The sequence below is a fragment of the Merops nubicus genome, unplaced genomic scaffold (genome assembly GCF_000691845.1).
Source record: "Merops nubicus isolate BGI_N331 unplaced genomic scaffold, ASM69184v1 scaffold176, whole genome shotgun sequence".
Lineage (NCBI taxonomy): Eukaryota > Metazoa > Chordata > Aves > Coraciiformes > Meropidae > Merops > Merops nubicus.
In genome coordinates this window covers 630-23,367 of record NW_008614090.1, presented here as the reverse complement: position 1 = coordinate 23,367, position 22,738 = coordinate 630, and the positions used below count along the sequence as shown (strand labels likewise).

Genomic DNA, 22,738 nt, shown 5'->3' with positions numbered 1-22,738 from the left:
TTCTAGGTGGGTTTGCCATCCATCCCCGGAAATATCTAGACACTTCCTGCAGTCCTGCACGGCAGCCTCTCCCTTCAGCAGCTCCATCTGGGTGGAGGCATTCGTCACCTCTGGGATGGGTGGTGCAGACCTCCCCAGCCTGCGCAGCAGCCTTTGCTCTGAGTGTTGACAATTTTGCCTTGAGGGTCAGTTAGGATGATAGCCCTTGGTCTCCTGAGCTGGCAGAGCTTCAGTGCCCTTCTGCTCAAACTGCCACGCAAACTGCCGCACCACGCCTTTTGCCTGCTCTCTCCAAGTGCTTCCTTTATGGGCGTGGGGGTGGTCGCCATTGCCCTGTCAATGCCCAGGCCTTGTCAGCCTCTCGCACCAGGACCATTGGCTCCTGGTGGGTCTTTGCGTTCCCCTGGCATTTCCCTACTACAGGAAAACCTTGGAAAACCCCCTATACACTGAGATCTGCCACTCCACTGCTGGCTGAGCTGGTCCCGAAGCAGCGGATCTCAGTGACTGCTGCCATCATATCATCCGGGGAACATGACATGGTCATAGTTGGAATACACTGCTTTATCTTTAAGACCTTCTGGAGAGGTGGGAGGCACAGTTTTATGGATGAAGCTGTGGTGTGTGCAGACAGTATTCTACATCGGAAGTGTACTGGGGACATAGTCTACAGGTGTCCCAGAGATTTTCGATCTTGAGAATGATATTGTCTATATGCCACAGAATCTTAGGGTCTCAAAATCCTATTCCAAGGACAAAAATCTATCACATCAGTATTTCTAGATAAGTATAATCACTGACATCAGACATAAGAGGTTCACACAGAGTCACAGCGAGAAAAAGGGAGTACTGAGCTGTTTGCCACAAAAGTCACCACTTCTGCAGCTTTTTGAGGGGCAGCAGCATGGCTCAGGCTGCTGGGAACTAGAGGTGTGTGACAAAACCTGAGACTAAAATTCCTTAGCTAAAAAAATAGGATCAGCACTGGTGAAGGCTTTGAAGATACTAGAATCTGGAAATGCAATGTTAAAAACCTTAAAAAGACAAGAAATGTGATAGTGACCTAGGACAACAGCCTTCCCTTCGGCAAAATAATCTATTTATCTGACCACAATTCAATGCTGTGACAATGTAAGTGGACAGGCTAGCTTTGAAACCTTGTGATTTACTATCAAGTATGAAATTTATTTAAAAGGTAATTACTGCAAAAAGCTAACTATACTTAGGATAATATTGAATGTATTTATGACTGAAGCGTTCATGGCTCAAAGGGTAAATACAAGTCCTTAAACTTTAAGCATTAAACTAATTTTAAGAGGTATTTAGCAGAACAAAATTTAATTCTTGCCTTGAGAGCCTTGAAACCTCTGCGTTTACAAGTCACCACAACTTTCCTGTACCATCAAAGAACCTGGGTAGGAGTCATGTACTTTCTGCTTCTTCCACCACTGTTGTTTCTGATGGCCCTGTAGTGGCACCTACGTCAATGGCTCCACTGTTGTTGCCAAAAGTGGCCCCTCACTTTTTGTAGGACCTCCCCCACAAAATGTACATCAGTTGCTTTCTAGTTAAAATGTCACACAACATTTACTGTTCACCTAGATGACTACAAATAATAATAAATCATGGCATGGAAGCAATCTGTTGATTAGAAGTAAACAGAGAGTACCTTGCTGTAAGACTTACCTTTGGTGTAACGTAAAACCATTGAAAAACAAGCCATATAAACCAAGGCCACTGCCTGTAAGCAGCAAGAGGCTATGCTGTATAGTAATTTTTTTTCTTCTCTTGTTAATCTTATTAAGCAGAAAGGAATCGGGAATAAAGCAATAAGAGAAAACTGTATTCAGTTTCCTCATAGATAATAATATTTAAAGACTTAAGCCAGATCCATTTTCTCTGTAACTGGGAGGTGTTTGGTTGAAAACATAATTCTTGCATAGGTTCCAAAGGAAGTAAGAGGATATTCTGGCAAGTACAATACTATTCAAACTAGTGTACTATAAAAGCAAAGGTAGAAAAAGACAATATAAGCCAAGAAAGGGCTAGTCAACAAACGGAGATCAGATATGCCTCTATTATAGTAACATATTACAATGGATGATATTTGTTTTATTTGTTTGTTCTAAGTTGACTTATGTGTTTCTTTAGTAAGCTGGGGTCAGCTACTGGTCACCAAGGGTGAAAAAGCTTTGATAGACTTCAGGGATGAACCAGCAAGACATAGCACTGAACTGCAGCTCATACAGAAACTGAGAGGCTGCCAGCAGACAGCCTGGCCTCAGCGAGAACAGCAAAAAGGCTTCTTCTGCCACTCAGCAACAAAAATAAGCTCCTATGAGTTAGCAGAAACCAAGCATGGATGCAAGTATTTGTCTTCCAGGACACAGAAGGACAGTTGTGTATCCTGTTTTGCAAGTCTATCCAGCCTAGGCATTCTATGTTTCCATTGAAGTATTTCAGGTTTTCAATCAAAATTAAATTGGTTTCTTTGAATTTAAAAGCTGTACAACCTTCTTTGGAAAGCTCCCTCGGAGCAGATCTAAGCAAACTCATATCCAAGCTCTGGCTAAGTCAGGTCTCATTGTGCACCTGATAAGAAAGTATTACAGGGTGGTAACAGAGAGAGATGTATCTTTTTTCATTCTTTTCCTAATGTCCTAAAGCATCTACTACCAAAATTCATGTAAACAAATACTATAATTTGTTATAGCAACTATCCGGACAAAAAAGAAGCTGAGTGCAACAAGTCAGAATCAGCTCAAAAAGTAAGATAACAAACAATGATACTGCAGCCTAGTAGTCATATCTTTATGCGAAAAATCAATAAGTTTGAAGTTCAGATGTTTGCACAGGCTTGCAGAAGGCCAGTGCAAGATCCTTCATAAAACAGTTCTGCACAGAACTGTTTCTTTCCAGTACTAGCTGTTTCTCTGGTTGGAAGAATTCTCTTGTTATTCAATACAGTTTTAAAAGTTTTGGGGGAGCAATGGGAGAGTAGGCAAGCAAGCACTTCTGTTACACAGCTAGCAATTTTCTGAAATGAATGACAAGATTTTGTTTGCTCCAAGAGACTTAACTGTGTTACACAGCTAGCAATTTTCTGAAATTAATGACAAGATTTTGTTTGCTCCAAGAGACTTAACTGGTCAGGTCTATAGGTGTTACCAAGCTCAGGTTCAGTAAGTAATCTAAGTCCTAGTCTCTAAAACAAAGACCTATTAGAGAACAATAAAATGATTAAATGTAGCCACCAAAGACCTCAAATGACACGACTTCTCACAAAGCAACATATGCAGAGGAGAAAAAGTTAGAAAATATAACACTGCTTACCTAATGTTTGTATCTTCTACTAATGCTTTGAGCATATCTGAAATGTGTTTCAAGTGTTGAGACCAGTGTGTAGTTGGCAGTTCTGAGGAGGGAGGATGAAAAAAAAACTCTTAACATTCTAGTTTCTTCAACTAGAAAAGAACACTGAAATTAACCATATTAAGCTAGCATTAAAATTTGGGCACCTTGCTTCAGTTATCACAAAGCATTTTAAATTTAATTTTACAATTTGCCAGTTTTCAACAATACCTATTTCTGTGTTTCTTAGAACAATTCATTGGCAAAGCTGTGTGAGGAAGTACAGTTAGGAATATTCAAATAAAGTTGAGGTACCCTTATTTAAATGCTACCTTGATAAGCATATATAATTAGCGTACTAGCATTCTCAGAGGTTCTTGTACCAAGCTCAAATTATTGCTCATTAAAAGATGTGCCATAATGAAACTTGAAAAAAAAAAAGTTAGGTTTTCAAAGTAGAATATCAGCAGAATTCAAGCTTCAGTGACAAAAGGCAAAGCTATTTCTCATAATATATATATGAAAATTTTCATAATGGCAGTTACTAATATTACAAAGTAAGAATATTTAGTATTTTTACAATATCAGTAACTTGTCTTCTTTCCTTCAAAACTATCACTTCTGGTTTAGATTTCTCCAAAGATGACATCTGTAGCATTGCTACATAAAAATTAAATGTTTCTGAAAAAAAATACATTAAAAGAAAATTATTAAAATCGCTAAGTTAACACACCCTATTTGAAATGGTTAAGATTTTGTCTTCATCCCCTTTTAAAGTTATTTTAAAAAATAATACAGATCATGCAGGTCAGCTAAGGCTGCAAATATTTAGTGAAGAAACTTACCAAATGGACGTCTGAGTAAAGCTGTAACAAGAGGCTGGTGATGGTAAGGGAAGTAGGCCTTCAGCGGAAATTTATGCTAAGATACAAAATCACTATTTTAAAAGCTTTCGGATCAGTTTTCAAAACAAATCCACAGTGAACAATCTCATCTAAGGTAGCAATTAATAAAGACCAGAACAAAAGAAAAGAAACTTTACACTTAATTTTAGGATTTTGCATAAAGAAAGAAGGGGGGTATTTAGGAAAAGCTTGCTAACAAAAAGGGATTATCTATGGATTTTTAAAATACAAGCATTAAAAAAGATTTGGATTATGAAGAAAATTACATCTTAATATTCTTAGGCTTTTCTCCTGTAATCACAAAAGTCTTTGCTTTTACTATGCAGAGGTTAAAAAAAAACTAATTAGTTTAATTTCATTTTCCAGTGCAAACATGTTCATGGATCATATCAAACAGAATTAATATCATCTACAAAGTCTGAGGGTGTGATGCAGATTATTGCCTTCTGTTCAAAAAATGCAAACGTAAAATTATTGGGATCTGATTCAGCACAAGGTAGGGCAGTCATAGGTAACAGACTTGTCCTCTATTTATCTGGGCACGTGCGATTTGTGTACTTTGACCTTTGCTGCTTGGGTAATTGAGACTAGCAGCAGAACACCTTTGATCTTTTTGTTCTGCAAACATTTGCTAGAGGCACGTCTGATGCATAGCATGCATGTGCAAGTGCAGCACAAACTCCCCTTCAGGTGGACTGAAAGCTGTCTACGCCTGTGATCAGTGACCCAAAGTCTGGCTGGAGGCCAGCCACTAGTGGTGTACCCAGGGGTCGATGCCAAGTGCAGTCCTGTTTTACATCTTCATTAATGACCTGCATGATGAGGCTGTGTTCCCTCAGCTACGTTGTTAATGACACAAAACTGAGATAAGATATGCCAGAGAGTCATGCTGCCACCCAGATGGAACTTGCTAGGCTGGAGCAGTGGGATGACGGGAAGCTCGTGAAGAGTAAGGAGAAACTATAAAGTCCTGCACCTGGAAAGGAACAACTCCAGGCACCAGTACGTGCTGGGAGCCAACTAGCTGGAAGGCAGTTTTGCAGAAAACAACCTGGTGGACACAAAGTTGAACATGACCCAGCAATGTGCCCTTGCTGCAAAGGCAGAAAACAGTATCTTGAGCTGCATATAGACAAAGGGTTGCCAGCAGGTCAAGGAAGGTGATCCTTCCCCTCTCCTCAGCACTGGTGAGCGGCTCCTTTATACATGAAAGACATGGACATAATGAAGAGAGTTCAACAAAGGGCCACAAGGATGATGAAGGGACAGAAGCATCTCTCTTCTATGAAGAAAGGCTGAGACAGCTGGGACTGTTCAGAATGGAGAAAAGAAGGCTCAGTGGGGATCTTACCAATGTAAATAAACACTCGAAGGGAGGGAGCAAAGATGATGGAGCTAGGCTCTCTTCAGTGCTGCCCAGTAACAAGACCAGAGGCAATGAGTATGAACTGAAACACAGGAGGTTGCCTCTGGGTACCAAAGGGTACCAGCTTTACTGTGAGGGCGACCAAGCACGGGCACAGGTTGCCCAGAGGGGTTGTAGAGTCTCAGTCCTTGGAGATATTCAAAAGTCAACTGAACATAGTCCTGAGCAACTGGTTCTAGGTGACTCTGCTTCAGCAGGGGCTTTGGACAAGATGACCTCCAGAGGTCCCTTCCAACCTTAGCCACTCTATGATTCTCTCATTTCAGTCTTCATGTCTCCATACCAATGACATTAGAACCCTTCTGTCTCCCTTCTTTAGGAACAAGAGACTATTTAGCAAACAGATCATCTCTTGAAACACAGACCGGGAATACAGACCCTAAAATGAGATAAATTTCTAAGTCCAATGAAGACCATATTTAGTAACTCATTTCTTTTGGGGTGTACATGCACGCATCTTGTAAACAAATGGAATGACACATTCTCCCTCTACTCAGTTTTTTGTTCTGCTGACAACAGTTACCTGAAATTACAGCACACTAACACAAACAGTATTCTCAGACAGCCCATGCACCACTGGTATGGTACAACTCCAGAAGTCTACTTGTCAAGTGGAACTAGGTTAATTAAAAATTAATAATCCCTATACTCAAGTATGCACGTAGCCAATTAGCTTGCACCAAAAATCCACATGAAGAAGCAGCCTTTGACACAGTTAGTAGGAGCCAAGACAACCCACAGCATGAGTTACATAGGGAAACAGTACTGTAAAGTAAGTGAAAACCAGTTCTGATATACTGTTTAAACAAAGCAGAAAATGTTTGCATCCCATCATAAGCCCACAGTATTTCAGGCACTTCTTTCCTTATATAACCCATCACAAACTGCAAAATTAGGTACAAAAAGACAGAATGAGTTTGAATGTGGCTAGTTGTAATAAAATGCTGCCATGTTGTATAACAGGAAATAAAAGTTGAACACTGGCTTAAAATATTTATCCAGCTATTTAAAATAAAGTTCCCAGATGAAAACTACTGACAATTCTGAAATGATCAAGGAAAAATAATTCTAGAGGAAATTATAATTTCCATCAAATAAAGACAAAACCTTTAAGTTCATAAATTTACAAGCAACGTGACCCAAATATCCTTAGGTCAGCTTTTACTACCACCACAAACTTGAAGAAAATTTGCTTGTACAAAACATGGGAAAGATTTTCCCAACAGTGATCTCAGCACACCCATTCTTAAATTTCTTATCCAATGACTACAAAATTGTATTGTTTGCTAAGTATGTTTAAACCAAATGTTACATTTGTACCTTTTTCAGCCTCCCAAGTAATAAAGAAAACAGGACTATTCCTAGACCCTGTAGCACTGTTTGTTCACACCCTTCAGCTTGTTCACTCTGAATGGTTTACAATATTATTAGCTAAAACAGCTATCTCTGTCAGTTGCCACACTGCAACAGAAAGTTGTTCTCCTGCTACCTTCCAAACCTGTGCAACTGCCAGACATGACCTGGTTATTTTGAAATGTTTTTGAACACATCTCTTTGCCTAGTCTTTTTTCAATTAACTATACTATAAATTCCTAAGGTCTCAGATGACCCAGCCAGAAACCTCTTCATCCTCTGTCATTAATGGTTTTACCATTCCTCTGTGAAATGTTAATGGAACACATTATGTCCTGTCAAGGGTATCCACATACCATAAAGATGGGTGCCTTGCGAATACATATAATATTGCTATGACAAAAAATATGATCTGACTGATCTAAACAAAGTTTAGGAAGCAGTCTGTGCCTGCATTTTTGTATGTCAACTCTTAGTTAACATTATGGTTGATTAATAAAACATGAAACAAGGGTTTAAATTCTAATACTGAAGAGAATACCTTAGAGTCCTATGAATTAATCTGCATACAAGTTAAATAGAAAAAACTTAACATTTAGCAAAAAAGTGGACAATAGTCCAACAGTGCCAGCAGGTGAAGGGCTTTCACGCTGAAGCAAATACATCACCTGCCAACAGGAGTAGGGAACTTTGAAGCTTTTGACTGGGGCAAGGCCACTGTTGAAGACCAGAAACCGAAACCAGTATGTATTCTGTGTCTTTTACATTCTGAACAGAAAAATCTTACTATTTGATATCATACTTAAAATTTTGGGGGTGAATGGCAATTGATTTATTATCTCTGTTTCAACTATTATAAGAAATCTGCTACTACAAAAGCAAAACACATCTAAAATTTTTCTTCGTTTCTATCAAAGATGAACGATCATGATCATGTCCATGAAACTTCAGCACTAGGGGAACTGCCCCTGTGAAAATCATAGTTTAGGTCGCAGGATTACTCCAGGGTAAAGTCAGGTAAATTGCTCTTACTTATTGGTTTCACAGTATAATTTTATTCATAGGTGAAAATATTTGAACTAACTTTGGCATGTATATACAGCTGTAGAGGGATGCTATTATTTAGCTCATTATATTCAGCCACCGTTCTTACCAGTAGAATTGTTCTTTTCTTGTGAAATTTTATATCTTCTCATAGAGCAAAAACATTAAGAAACAGAGCTTGACTAACCTGCTTGTTTTCATTCTGAAAATCCTGAAGGAAGAGCTGTGTAAACACTTGTATTATGGTCATAATTTCTGAAGTTCCATCAGTTTCCAGCAGTGCATTCCTAAGCATTGAAAAGTGAGATTTTTAAAAATGAGTGAAAAGTGAGTGGTTTTAAACTGAAGGAGAGTAGGTTTAGACTGAAACTTAGGAAGAAGTTCCTCAGTACGAGGGTGGTGAGACTCTGGAATAGATTGCCCAGAGAGGCTGTGGACAACCCCTCCCTGGAGGTGTTCAAGGCCAGGCTGGACGAGGCCTTGAGCAACCCAGTCTAGTTGAGAGGAGTCCCTGCCCATGGCAGGGAGGTCGGATGAGATGATCTCTAGGGTCCTTTCCAACCTAAGCCACTCTGTGATTCTAAGAGATTATGACAGATCAGGTAATTAGTCTGCCTGTCACACCACTGTTAAGTGAAATGAAGAAGAAAGAGAATATTCTTTGTATGCTGTAGATTCAAGCTGTGTCGGAGCTCATTATGCCAGTGTGGAAAGTGACAAATACTAACTCTGCAGGCTTTCAAAATGCTATTTATACTTCAAAAAACCATATGCAGCTCCTACAAATAAGCTAGATTTGGTAAATTTATACAATATACATGCAGACATACAAAATTTACCCTACCAATACGGGTAAAAATAGTGTAAAATTATAGAAGAAACTACTGCATTATTATTAGACAAATTTGGTACCCTGAACAGTGTTACTAGGTTCAGAGCAAAAATTCCCATGCCTACAGTAAAGCATACTTCAGTGCTTTGTGGGACTGTTTCCCATATGCCATCTCAAACTAGAGAGAAAATTCAAACTCGTACAATCTGGAGAAAAAAAAATTGTACCAAAGGCATACTTTAAATCAGCGATTGCTCCTGATTTAATTGGAAACCAATGCATTTCAATCTGCTTTCAATGGTGAAATCATAAAATCCACCCTGGAGGTTCAGGAAGGTGAATGCTCTAACTGGCCTTCCACAGGGCATAATGTAACCTTGAGCAAATGGAGCAGAAAAACACATGGGCAGCAAAGCATAATTTTAGTTCTCTATTTTGACATGCATGTAATATGTAACAGTAAGGAGGAAAAAATGTTCAAAAGTAAGCTGCCACTGAGATACTTTTTCACTAGAAATTGTTCTTTCCACAGTGATCTAAAAGATAAGAAAAGCTAATACATTAGTGCAACAGAGAAATTCACAAAACTACAGGCATATATAATCTCTAATATAAATACAAGAAATAGTAAAACTCAAGACAATTTAGGTGTATGTCAGTCACTAAATACATTATTGTTGTATCAAAACTGTAATACTGCCAGCTCCAGCAGTAGATCTACTTAAAAATAGCAATAAAAAAAATAAATCAAGTGAATTGAAGAAAAAAAGCTACTGAAAACTGACCACAGAGGACTGGAAGCCCCCATGTGGTAAACAATGTACATTGCTTCACAATAATCTTAATACATTCAAAATCAAACTCATTATTAACAAGCAGATCAATAGTTTAATGTCATTAATAGCATATCTGATATAAAATCTGAAGACTAGTAGTAGAATGTAAAAGAGGCTACAATGGTTAAGGGCAAATGCTTTAGGTAAATTCCATCTCCACGCTGGTATGGGCCAAGCCATTTCAGCAGTTATAACTTTGACCTCAAAATCTTATTTCAGCCACAAATCTCTACCAAAATACCAAATAAAATACCCGTTTTAAAGGCTAAAATACAATATAACCAACTATATTAATGATTTTTACAATGTAACTGTTATGTAAAGTTCACAAGATTTTCAACATTTGTCATTATTTGTAGTATATTACACAGAAGGGGACATAAAGGCATACAAGTAAAGAAAAAGAATATTTTGACATTATAGTACACCCCAGATTATAAGACTTCCAATGAAGAAAAGTTTAATGGTTAGACAGATCATGTGAAACATTTCCCATTACATTCTGAAACTTACTTGAAAATTTCATTAACAATTCTGAAAATGGCAGGATGGCTTGCTGCTTGTGGCTGTTGATAAATGAATGGAAGAAAATCAGTCATTAATAAGAAACAACTCAGCTGCCACTGTATAATTTACGGCATAACTCATGGATGTAATTACACTGCAATTTACTTTATATTGTTGCCTTTGTCTTTAATACTGCTGCACATAATACAGGGGAAAAGGCTTTTTTTCCCCTATATTATCTTCTGTGAATTGCAGAGTTGTTATTCAAGCTAAGTATCTCAGTACATAAATTTTTTTTTTACACAGTTTTTTTTTTCAACGCGGGAAGCTTCTCATCATGCTACAACAAAAACAGAGACTGTTTTAAGAAACTTGTTACGTTAAACGTGCTCTAGTAAAGACTACTTTCGAATCCCACATTCTTAAATTCTAGCATTTACTAGGCTTTTATAGAGCACCAAGAATAAAAAACTACTTACACATTTCCCAAAGTATATTTGCCTAAGTTAAAAAACAAATTCATGCTTCATGTTTCTGAAGTTAGCACCCGAAGGTTTAATAAGACTATAGTTCTTGAACAATCTACAGTAATGCATGTTTAATTAAATGCATTCTATAAACTTAAGGATGCATGGAAGGAATAACATTTATAAATTGTATTTATTGTAACAGATTTAAGTGCCCGATGCACTATTGCGAAGCAAACTTTTATGTTTGTGTCAAGCTAAAAAGTACCAAGTAGCATTGACTTTTTTTTTCCTTTCTCATTGCACACTGGCACAATGAAGACTTCATATGACCCCTACATGGCAATCACAGCAAATAGGCAACCTTTAATACACCGTGTTTAGAAAAGCTTCTTGTTTCTCACAGTTGTCTTTGCCATACTGTCTTTGCCATACTGGATATATTAGGAGGCACATCATTTTCCTGTTTTATCACACACAGGGCTGTAGCCGAGCTGTCCTGTTGAACGTATGCCATCTAGTGTTAGAGAGCACTTACAGCCAGTTGTTTGGATGTGTGAAGAACAGCACACAGCTTATTGCAAGGCTGGTCCCCAAACTTCCACTACTAGAGGGAGAAAAAAAAGCTTGGCTGGATGAGACAAAAAAGAGGCACATTCATCTCTTTTTTTGTGAAAGGAAAACCGGAACTAGATGATCTGCAGGAGTTCCTTCCAACCCAAACCGTTCTGCAATTCTGTGAATACGGTGGAAAGTGAGAAGTACGTTTCTCAGTCCTGTGGGCTAAATGATTGGTTGAATTCAGCCATTTCTCCACTGTCTTTTCAGAAACTCTACCTACCTTTGCACACATAAAATCACGTACCAATCCACTGTTGCTTAAGTTCAGTATAAAACAGAAATAATCCATCAGCACATTGTCACACATAGCAAGATCGAAGCATAGTTCTTTCCAACAAGACCAAAATAAATGTGCCACATGCAACAGTGAAACCCCCCACCCCTTCCTGCCAGACAGCAGCAGTCTACACTACTCACTACAGGGAATCACAGTTCATAGCTCCTACTACTTGATCTACACTATTGAAATTAATATGAATTTCATCACTGGCATTCAAAAGGTAAAATAACAACAACAAAAAACAACCCCAAACCCCACTGTCACTTAATTCTACAAGATTTTCCTAAGTGGACTGCATGGAATTAATTTGCAAGCACTCAAAGTAAGAATGGTATTGTAGCACAAAAGTCTCCGAGGCAATTTGAAGAAATGCCTGTTGTGTAGCAGGACTAGAGAAGCCAGCACAACTCCACTCTGGCCAGCAGCAATTCTGGAGCTTGAGAGGGATTATCAGTTTCAGGAGGTATTCTCACAGCCTTTTCATATAGTTGATGTTACCTCCTTATGTTTTTTAAATAAAGTGATATTTTAGATTTTAAATAACAAAAAGAATAAGAATAAGAATAAGAATAAGAAAAAGAATAAGAATAAGAAAAAGAATAAGAATAAGAAAAAGAATAAGAATAATCTTGCCTATGACTATGCAGTATTTTTCATAGAAAGGTCAGAAAACCTAATGTACTGTCTACCAGAAGCTTGTTCAATCATTTTTAAAACTAGCAGAATACATACAGCACAAAACACACTATCCCCAAAAGACCCAAACACAGGGAACTAGAGCTCCATGTTTGATACTATGTTTACACATATTAAGAATGTGTGCATCTCCAGAAAAACAAAAACCACAAACCACAAGAACACTGGGATTTTTTAAAGAAATAAAATAGGAAAAGTGTACTGTAACATAAAGGATTACATATGCAAGTTCTACAGAACAGCACTACATTTGTATCTGTATTATCAGAAGGAATTTTATATTTACCAATAAAATATAAGAAATGTCACTTTTTTTTCTTATAGCAAGTGTCCAATTTGTTTTTATTTTGAAGCGTACACTTATTTTGAAAGCACAGACATCTTTTCACAGGGGTTTAAAAAAGCTCCTGAATTCAGTAACATTATGAATATATTAGCATGCACTGTTTCAAAACACAAGTTCTGAAGTCAGGCAACAATGTGGGAACTAATCAGAACTTAGCTGGCATGTATTACAACATGGAGAAAAGCTTCTCATTTTCTCTTTCTATCCTTCCTCCTTTCTCTCCCCCTAATGCCTGTTTCTTTGGCACAGATCCCCATGGATCCAGGTAGACTCAGAACTTGGGGATAAGGCACAGCAAGAGGGCAGTGCACGGGCATGGGAACCAGAGCAGTCTCCAGCTTGGTATCCCATCAGGCAACACAAGAGTCACCAAATCACCCACTAAAACTGTATTTGCTCCGTAATGCTGAAGCAAAAATAACAGATGGGGAGACCCCACAGCTAGAGCTTTAACTGCAGAGGGCAACGTAATTTCAACGCTGGGAAAGCTGGCAAAACAGAAAAGTGGAAAAAACAGAAACAATTTTTTCAGTGGAAACACAGAACACAGCAATAACAGATGGTTTATAAAGGAATAGCCAACAAACTTTAAGCCCTCCCAACCTACTGCAGTTTTCTTGCAACGTAACTTTGAAAGAAATAAAGCTACTTTGGAGAGCTATCTAATGATGGAATACAGCTATAATTGACAGCAATTAATCCACATCCCTTTTTAAATACATATGCTTTAAAAACCTGTTTATATACATATCTGTGCATTTCTGGTAAAGCAGAAAATTCTAATATGTGTATTTATTTAAATTTTAGTTGTTAACACCGACATACAAATGTTAAAGTCAATTCTGAAAGTAAGACATCCACTCACCCACCAATGTCTGAAGAAGCTAAAAGACCGTTTGTGATGCTCTCTTCCCTTGTTTTTATTACTTTTGAATAACTACAGAATTTACAATATTAATTCTAGCTTAGCCCAAAAACCACAAACCTAATAGCACACCATATAAAACAGAAGTTAGTCGACCTACCACACTACAATTACCCTTGGAATAAAAATGTGAGGAGTATTGTGTATCAAGTTTCTTTTATGACAGAAGTATAGGGTTTTACAACTATCTGGGTACCATAGATATCTATGAGGTTCATGTACAGTTTCATTAACTGAATCAAGGTATTTATTTACAGAAATTATTCTGATAAAGCAATTATGAAAGAGCTTTTTCAGATTTCCTTTTTATCATATCACTAACATATTTTTGCCTATTTGTAGTTTGGGTTTTTTCCAAATAGAAAAAAATGTATAAATTAAGTTTTGCCTCATGATTCCACTTTTTATTAGCATATCCATAAGGCCAACAGAGCCCACATCCTACAAATACCATAATCTTAACTGCCAAAAATATATATACCCACATTTCTAAATAAATGTTCAAATATCTTTCAGGCAGGCTAAATTAATCATACTGTTGGATTCAAAGTGATCATCGATCTAATGTTGCACAAGTATCTTTACAGCATCGTGTGCAAATTACAGAAAATATCGTTAAGTATTTTAAAATACCATTTCCAGATCAAATATTTTCCTTCTATACTGCCTCTCTGAAGCTTCTCGTCCTGTTGTTTTTAACTGGCATGACATCTCCCCTCTATGCACCCTTCATTTTATCATGCCTATCAATCAACAATATCCATTTTCCAACAGCTCTCTTCTTTCCATTCATTCCACTGCTTGTCCACAGGATGTCCTCTCTAAACCAGTATTCAACGCTGCTGCACTGGTCTTTCTAGTCCATGAATACCTTATTTTGAAATCATCAAGTCTTTGGAGCAGAGGCAAGTAAGGACAACATAAGTGTGCTAGCACAGTAATGTTCCAATCTTTTCAGGGATCAGGATGTGAAGACAACGTAAATATGAACATTGTTAATAAACACCAATAAACCAATAATTAAAACAAAGGTTTTACTTCTTTTCATGTATAACCTAGATATTTAACTTTTTTTCCTCAGCCACATGTGCTACCATGTGCTGTATTCAACTCAGTGCACCTGATACAGAAAAATTAGGCACAGGCCTTATATATAGCCTTGTTTTCTGGAACATGTAGCTCTCCAGATGACATATGAATTGTTGATGCTGAACATTACAAAATCTGCAATTATTATAATGGATCCCTAAAACAGAAATTTGCAGATTCAGTTAAAAAGGAAGACTACTGTTTTCCTATCTAGAATACACACTCTGCAACCATTTCATAGGCTGAAAATAAGACAACACATGCCATTTTTTAGTTCTAACCATTTTATGAAATACATCATTTAATTGAATTTCACACATGCCATTTCACACTATAATTAATAACTCAGTTCACATTTAGTGTTGCCAATTAGCTCATTATTTTGGAAAAGGCATTGTGCCACGTTTTCTCATAAGAAAGAAAGATTTTTGGTGCACCGTGTAACACAGCATTTGAAAACAAACTTTAATTACAGCCTAGTTGTATTAAGAATCTTATTCAGGTTTGCAATAAAAGCAAGTAACTTAGCAGTCCATAATAAAATAATCTACAGGGAATTTCAATTGTTAAACGACTAAACTCCCAAAGGCACAGATCCTGAAGTGAAAACAGATTCAAATTCTCCCTGGCCAAAGTTTGTGGTTTCGGGTACTTGGCACCTGTACCCGTCAAATTCTCGTCTCTTCATACATTCTTCCTCACTGGATGAAATCTTTTTTCTCTCTCCTAACAGTTCAGTGTAAACCCTACAAATTTAGTGATATTTGTAAGACTCAAGATTAGTCTTTGCAACAGCAAGCTGTATGACACGACAGCCACTTCCCTCAAACACGCTGACCTACCTGCAAACCCTCTGTCACTTCTGAAGCACGCCAGAGCAGCGTCAGGCACACTACATGTTGCACATACCAGTAACGAGTCTTTTATGACTCCGGCCACTTCTTCCAGTGAGTTCAATGGCATGGAAGTCAGCTGGTCTAACAGATACAACGTAGCTTTTTCAAGGCTTGGTAAGTGGCGAAGCCAGAGGCTGAAGACAGCTGATTCAGGGAGGGAGATCTTCCTCCTGTTTTAGAGAGAAAAGTACAGTTTTCCCTCGGAAGGAAAACAAAACTGTACTATTTTTTAAAAGCACATCTGAGAAAAAGATGACACAAAGTTCAACCTGCAGCAAGAGAAAAAATCGTATTTGTAGCATTCTGCTCTATATCAAATAATAACAGCACAGAATAACAGGGAATCGCCATCATCTTACCACAGGTCTTTAAAAATCTAAAAATTTGGTTATGATGGAGCCTGGCAAATGGAGACAGGGTTTAAGTCTGCTGTTGCCTTCCTCTACAGAGAAAGGTCCTGCCCCACACTTGTGCTTTCAAATCCAGGCTGCTTCCTGCAGACCTCCCTGCTCAGAAAGTGTCAGCAGCTGACCGATAAGCAGGAAGGTCCTGGATAATATTACTGCTGGTTAACCAAAGCAACACCTGTCTTCACAGAGAAATACGAAAAAAAAAATTAAAAATGAGGTAGCGGTAAGTCTTCAGCCCACCAACACTGACTGAAGCCTTTTAAAAGATGAATGGTTAAGAAGTTCATTATCTCTTCATCTAAAGTTTTCAGCTCTAGCTCAGCTGAAGTACTGTGCTGTATTGCTAGAAAATAAAAAGCACAATTTATTTTGAGACAACACTGTAATTTATGTGGACCAGTACAAATCAAAATACACTAAAGTAACCACCCAAGAAGAAGAGATACCACAGCACAAAACATACTGGAGTATTTTTGTAACTACTAGGAGAGTTGCAAATTAAAAGGATAAAACCAAAAAAATAAATACATAAACAGAAATATGTGCCTTGGTCTTAAGACAAGGCAAGACTAAAAAAAAACCCTAAAATTAGGCTTGATAGCACCTGCAAATTAAAACTACTGATAAAAACGAAAAATACTATCAGGCAGAGGATTTAGGATCCATTTTAGGATCTATTTTCAATTTATGCATTTTACTATACATTTATTTAAATACCAACCTTCAGAATTCGGATTTCCATTGGAAGGCTTTTTTTCCATTTAAAACTATGTAATGGCTTAATTTAAAAGCTTATTATCTGTAGACAAAAATATATCAAAGTACACAGGCTTTCAAAATTGTAAAGCAATGCTCAATTTCAAGATGCTGTTTAATCAAGTATCACTATTAACGCATATATGTGCATTACAGTAAATTACGAATGACAAGAGATGATTTAATTTTGCCACAATCCTCTTTTTTGTTCTTACTGTGGTAACATGGTAGATATTATGCAAGGAGGACAAGAAATCTAATAGGCTTAGATAGAGGTATTTCAACTCTGAGATATAAAAAAACATATAGGAAATAGTCTGTAGTCATTACCCTTCTTTGACTGAACTTGCAGATGCTGAGTTCTGCGGAGCACTCTGAAGTCCCACTACTTGGTAGCCCTACTTGCTGAAGCAGGTTTCACCCATATTCAGAAGGAAAACAAGTGTTCAGAACACAATGACAGAGTTAGAAAGCACAGAATTCAACTGTTAAAGTGGAGGAAAGAGTAAAATACAAGCACTTTCATGCTAAGACTATATGAGCTTCACTGACAGGCCAGGAGTGCACCATTCAAAGCCCATGTGAGCCCACATCTGCTCTCAGGGAAACCATACATTTTGTCAAGGGTCCCGCAAAAATCACTTTTTCAAGAGCCATACGAACTCAATTAATTTTTGCTCACTGTGATAAACTAGGACCTCAAAAGTTAAGCAAGGGGATATTTATTTCAGTCAGAAGAACCCTTTATGATTATCTGAAGGATTCAGACACATTATGAAGTAACAGAACTGGACTGAGCAGCAGATGATGGACTGCTCATCAGCTTACTGACATCAGTATAGACTGACCTGTGAACTTGCTCTGAATTCTAAACTACATTACTGCTTGTGGAACACAGAACATCTCCAGTCTGAAGTCACAGAAGACAAGCAAGTGAAAGAATGGGATGCATCTTTCTCTACAGACCCTCACATTTCTTTTTCACTTGTTTTCCTCAGCTTCTAGTAATATGTACAAATTAGTAAACATGCTTTCCCATTACTTCTTTGTTTTTTTTTTACTGGGTTTTCAATGGAGCAATAAAACAGTCTTCACTGGACATCTCAGAAATTACAATGTTGAGTACAGAGAAAGCAATTAAAACTTTTATTAAAATGGAGCAAATGGGTAACTGACATACGGTTCACAAAGGACATTTTCTGGTATTTAAAAAAAAAAAAAATTGTTTACAATACAGCCCATCAGCTACAACTTGAATAAAGGAACTCTCAATCAAAAGTAGGCTGTGCTCTCCCTGATGTCTTTCTTTCCATCACACAGCCAGTATTGCTGACGTTAATAGCTGGTTTTCATCCACAGACTGATTTTATCAAAACAGTGGTATTAGTGGCAGCAAAACAAGTGAAGTTATATTTCACATATCACTCCTCCCGGGCTCATTAAAAATAATCTGCTGAAACCCAGTATAATTCAAAATCTTGAGAATTAATTTCACAGAGAAAGATTAAGAGAAATAGGGAAACAAACATAAGTATCTATCTTATGCATGGAAAACTAAAGTTGACTGTCAGAATGTCAAGTTAGGAATGTTGATACAGTTATATGAATGGTAAATAACGCTTCTGTGAAAATGTTAGAGAAAAGGTGGAAAAAAGTTCCAGTTAACATTTAAAGCTGTTAGGCCACAACTTGTGCACCAGCAATATAAAATTCTGCTTTGGCCTAGAACTTGAGCTCTGCTATTCAGCTGCAAGGGAAATATTTTTCTAGAAAGTGGAAGATGTACAGTGCCCTCAGTACACAAATCCAAAGAAAAGACCTCTAATTGATTTAATAATCCTTACAGAAAGAGCATAAAAATCATACTTACTTTAAAAAGGCCTCATTCACAGCCTCCAGAAACTCTGAACTGAGAACTTCTTTTGATGCACCTCCATGATAAAGCAGGAGAGTTTCCAGCAGCGGAGTTACATCAGGCAAAGTAATGAGAGGGAGACAGAAAAGAGACACAGCATTCACACGACTGGCTGAAACTCTGAAGGAAAAACAAATACAGTTCATATTTCAGAAAAGTCAAAACTTTAATTTTGACACTGATAATGTGAAAGAAGATTAAATTAATTATGGAAGTGCAGATGTAAGAGAGACATACCTAACTGCACTAAAAATAAAAAATACTGGAATGACTGTTAACATGTCATTACATATTACCTAAGTAGCTGTCAGATAAGATTTTGATATTTTAGTGCTCAAGGCGATATAATTTTGATATTTTAGTGCTCAAGTGCTCGACCCAATACTGAAGTGCAGCCAGTTGTGTTCATGGAGCAATTGCACCCTTCCTAGCCAGGAATGCTTTGTCTCTCCCAGGATCCGCAAAACACAGGTAAGGAAGACGACAGATTCACAGCTCCCATGTAGGTTTGCTAGACCCTCACAAGAGATCTCATGGTTGCTTTTACGGTCTTCTGTTGATTCCCTGACCTCTCTCCCTTCAACAGAGACAACTTGGTCTAAATTAATTCAGTTCATTTATTCTTCCTTATACAAACACCTACATGCAAGGAGGAAGGGATAAAAACAGCCAAGGTATTGGCTTATGATATAAGGAAAACATTTCAATCAGCCTCCTCTTTGCTGTAACTTTACAGGCTATGTGGTGTTAAACAGGTCATGAAAAACTCATTTCATCATATCAGCAGCTTTCACCCTGAAGACAAGAGATTATGCACAAGAGAGTCGTATATTTAAAACAGAAGATACAATCTGAGTATATAGTATATATCAAAAATATCTATCCTTATTTTTGCTTTTTTTTTTTTTTTTTTTGATCTGGAATACACTTAATTTACAGGCAATCAAATGGATCTATCAGTGGATTCAAAGGTGGTAATTTTAAAAGTACTGACAAACTACTATGATCTGCATTTCAAGGTCAATGAAAAAGGCACAAGTTACAAAGCAAAAAGGCATGATCTTGTCAAAAACCGTGACAACAGCAGCATTAGGCAAATGTATTCCCTCTTTTATGGTCACAGGTTTTGGCTTAATTCACTGTATTTATGTAATGTAGATGAAGGTGATTGTCCTCACTGACTATACCTGGACATGCAGAAATACATCACAATGTTCCAGCACCTCCTGATAATCTAGACTGGAGATCTGGCCAGAGTATGTCTCAATTTCCCTTCCACCCACTCTCTCAGACTTTCATCCTCAGAAAACCAGGCCAAAGAAGCAGTTAAAGGGTGGAAATGTTATGTGCTTGAGAAAATTTAAAATAGTTGTATATGAAATACACAGTGTTGCCACAGTTCTGCTTGGTACCAAATCAAGCAACTAATGGAAAGAAAATGAATTCTTTAAAGGGGTAGGACCAGTTTTATCATTATTAACAAGTGCAAAGTAACTACTATTCTGTGATATTAAAGTATCGCTTACCCAAATAGAGAAAAAATTCCTTTGGAAAAAAGTTTTTGCTTTTTCTCATAGTGACTACCAGTTAACTTTTGCTACAAGGACGCATATAGCAGCAGCCAACATTATGATTATAAAGTTTATGAGGTTCAGAGACCTAAGTGCAAGGTCCTTCACCTCGGCTGGGGCAATCCCCAGTATCAGAACACACCAGGGGATGAGCGGCTGTGGTGAAGGACTTGAGGGTACTGGTAGATAAAAAATTGGACATGTCCTGGCAATGTGTGCTCACAGTCCAGAAAACCAACCACATCGTGGGCTGTATGTAAAAAACATGGCCAGTAGGTCAAGGGAGGTGATTCTCCCCCTCTACTCTGCTTTGGTGAGACCCTCATCTAGAGTACTGCATCCAGATCTTGAGTCCTCAGCACAAGAAGGACATGAATGGAGTGAGTCCAGAGGAGGGATGGAACACCTTTCCTATGAGGAGAGGCTGAGAGGGCTGGGGTTGTTCAGCCTGGAGAAGAGAAGGCTCTGGGGGAGGCCTTATTGTGGCCTTTCAGTATACAAGGGGTCTTCTGTGTAAGACTGAGAGAGACTTTTTACCAGGGCCTGTGATGAGAGAATGGTGACGAGGCCATGGTTTTAAACTGAAAAGGGTAGATTTTGCCCTTATAGGACAAAATTCTTTACAATGAGGGTGGTGAGACATTGGAACATGTTGCTCAGAGAAGTTGTGAATGCCTCCTCCCTGGATACAATCAAGGTCAGTTTGAGTGGCACTTTGAGCAACCTGGTCTAGTGAAAGATGTCCTTGTTCACAGCAGGAGAGTTGGACTAGATGAGTTCTGAAGGTCCTTTCCAAACCTAACCACTCCATGGCTCTCAGGTGAAGTATAAGTTCTTATGAGAAGCACAACTTAACAAGCTTGCCTGTATCTGAAATTATCTACACAAATATACAAAACCTTTCAACTGATGCCTAAGTTGCCCAAGACTGTAAAAAGGTCCTCACTTAACTATAATGATCCAAACTAAAAAATGGTGTCTCAATAATACCTACCTCCCCGCTATGTTAAGTCCATTGCACTGATTTCCTCTGAGTTCTGTTACTAATGAAAAGACCATCTGTCAGCAAAATAAAATAAATTTTAAAATAAAATAAACTATGCATACTGTGAATAAGCAGATATGGTTCTCTGTGTGCTCGATACACTGCAGAGGTTAATAACTTTGTCTGTTCACTCAGTTTGCTTTTTAATTTTTTAACTATAGGTGCCAAATTAAAGCTGTCCAGATAACTGAATAAACTATGCTGCAAAACATTTTTTGAACACACATTTCATACCTTCCACATTTAAAACTAAGAAGCTATTTATTTTAGCTCTGCTTCCCCAAGGGTTAAGGCAAAACTTTCAGAAGAGTAATACTAATAATGTTTATAAGTTTTACCTTTATATTAACAAAATATGAAATATTATTCCTGTTATTTTTATACATTAAATGTAAAAGACACTTTTCCTAAGATTTTAAGGCTCATCTACCATTTTCAATTAAGTGCCTAAAGTCAAAGAAAACATTCCAAAAGCTACATTCTGATACCCAAAGTAATATATACAATTTAAGAATCACAGAGAAAAAAAAAATGATAGAGCAGACATTTTTTGTTATAACACAACAGCAACAGGAATTCTGTTTTTATGAACACCTATTACACTATAATCTAATAAAAAAAATTGTCATTTGTTCAGAGTTCTTCCACTTCATTTTTTCCCTTAAAAGGCTGTAAAAGTAACTGAGGTAAGAAAAGATAAAGTGCAGTCCATGTTTCTTATAACAATGACAGCTCCACGTTTGTGCTTATAAACTGGTGACTTATTATTAACAAAATCTGAATTGCACAAAATACTTACATTTTTAACTAAGTGACAATAATAATCTGCTGACGTGTAGCCAAGAGCTGATATGAATGTACTAGTTTCAGCTTCATTACTTTCCCACTTAGAAGAAGACAGAAGATGGCACAGCAAACTCTGTGAGAAATCAGCAAAAGGGCAATTAAAAAAGTCTACAGCATGCTGGATAAAAAGAACCGACTGTTATTCAGCTATATCTGGGGTAGATCTTTTGATGGATTGTGCTCATTTTATGCCACTGACACAGAAGAGCAGGCAAGTCTCACCAACCATAAGGAAAACACTGCAGCTGCCACAGTCAAACGTGTCCTCACACATCACACCACACGATTTCAGCAGCTGTACATTAGCAATGGAGACCATCTGTGCCAAAACAGACAGACCTTAGGCTAGTTTCAGTTCTCCCAGAGCTATTTCAGCCTGATGTCATCCTGCTGACAGCTGCCACGCAGCAAAAAGCTCACCTGTAGTCTTGATCAGTATCATGATCAAGAAGAGAAAGCACGAAGTTAACATTAACTTTTCTGTATCACCCCTTCAAGAGGCCCCAATATTTTTGACAGGATTCAGGGTCTGGCCTCATAACTGAATTTGCTTAATTTTCCCATTATGTGGAAATTTTAGTTTGGCATTTACTTCCTTATCAATTTCACTACAGAATGTTT

At 37.6% G+C, this 22,738-nt stretch overlaps 1 protein-coding gene across 1 annotated transcript in view; it reads right to left on the bottom strand.

Moving 5' to 3' along the window:
* FANCC (Fanconi anemia, complementation group C) overlaps positions 1–22,190 on the bottom strand; it is a gene marked incomplete at its 5' end in the record, with an annotated part of 31,521 nt that extends 9,331 nt beyond the window's left edge. Inside the window, 8 exons of the mRNA XM_008942072.1 lie at positions 3,334–3,415; positions 4,197–4,272; positions 8,267–8,366; positions 10,261–10,313; positions 15,588–15,744; positions 18,611–18,775; positions 21,221–21,285; positions 22,071–22,190. Coding sequence (XP_008940320.1) covers positions 3,334–3,415; positions 4,197–4,272; positions 8,267–8,366; positions 10,261–10,313; positions 15,588–15,744; positions 18,611–18,775; positions 21,221–21,285; positions 22,071–22,190 — 818 coding nt within the window. The remainder of the gene's footprint in view (positions 1–3,333; positions 3,416–4,196; positions 4,273–8,266; positions 8,367–10,260; positions 10,314–15,587; positions 15,745–18,610; positions 18,776–21,220; positions 21,286–22,070) is intronic.
* Between the last annotated feature and the right edge of the window lie 548 nt (positions 22,191–22,738).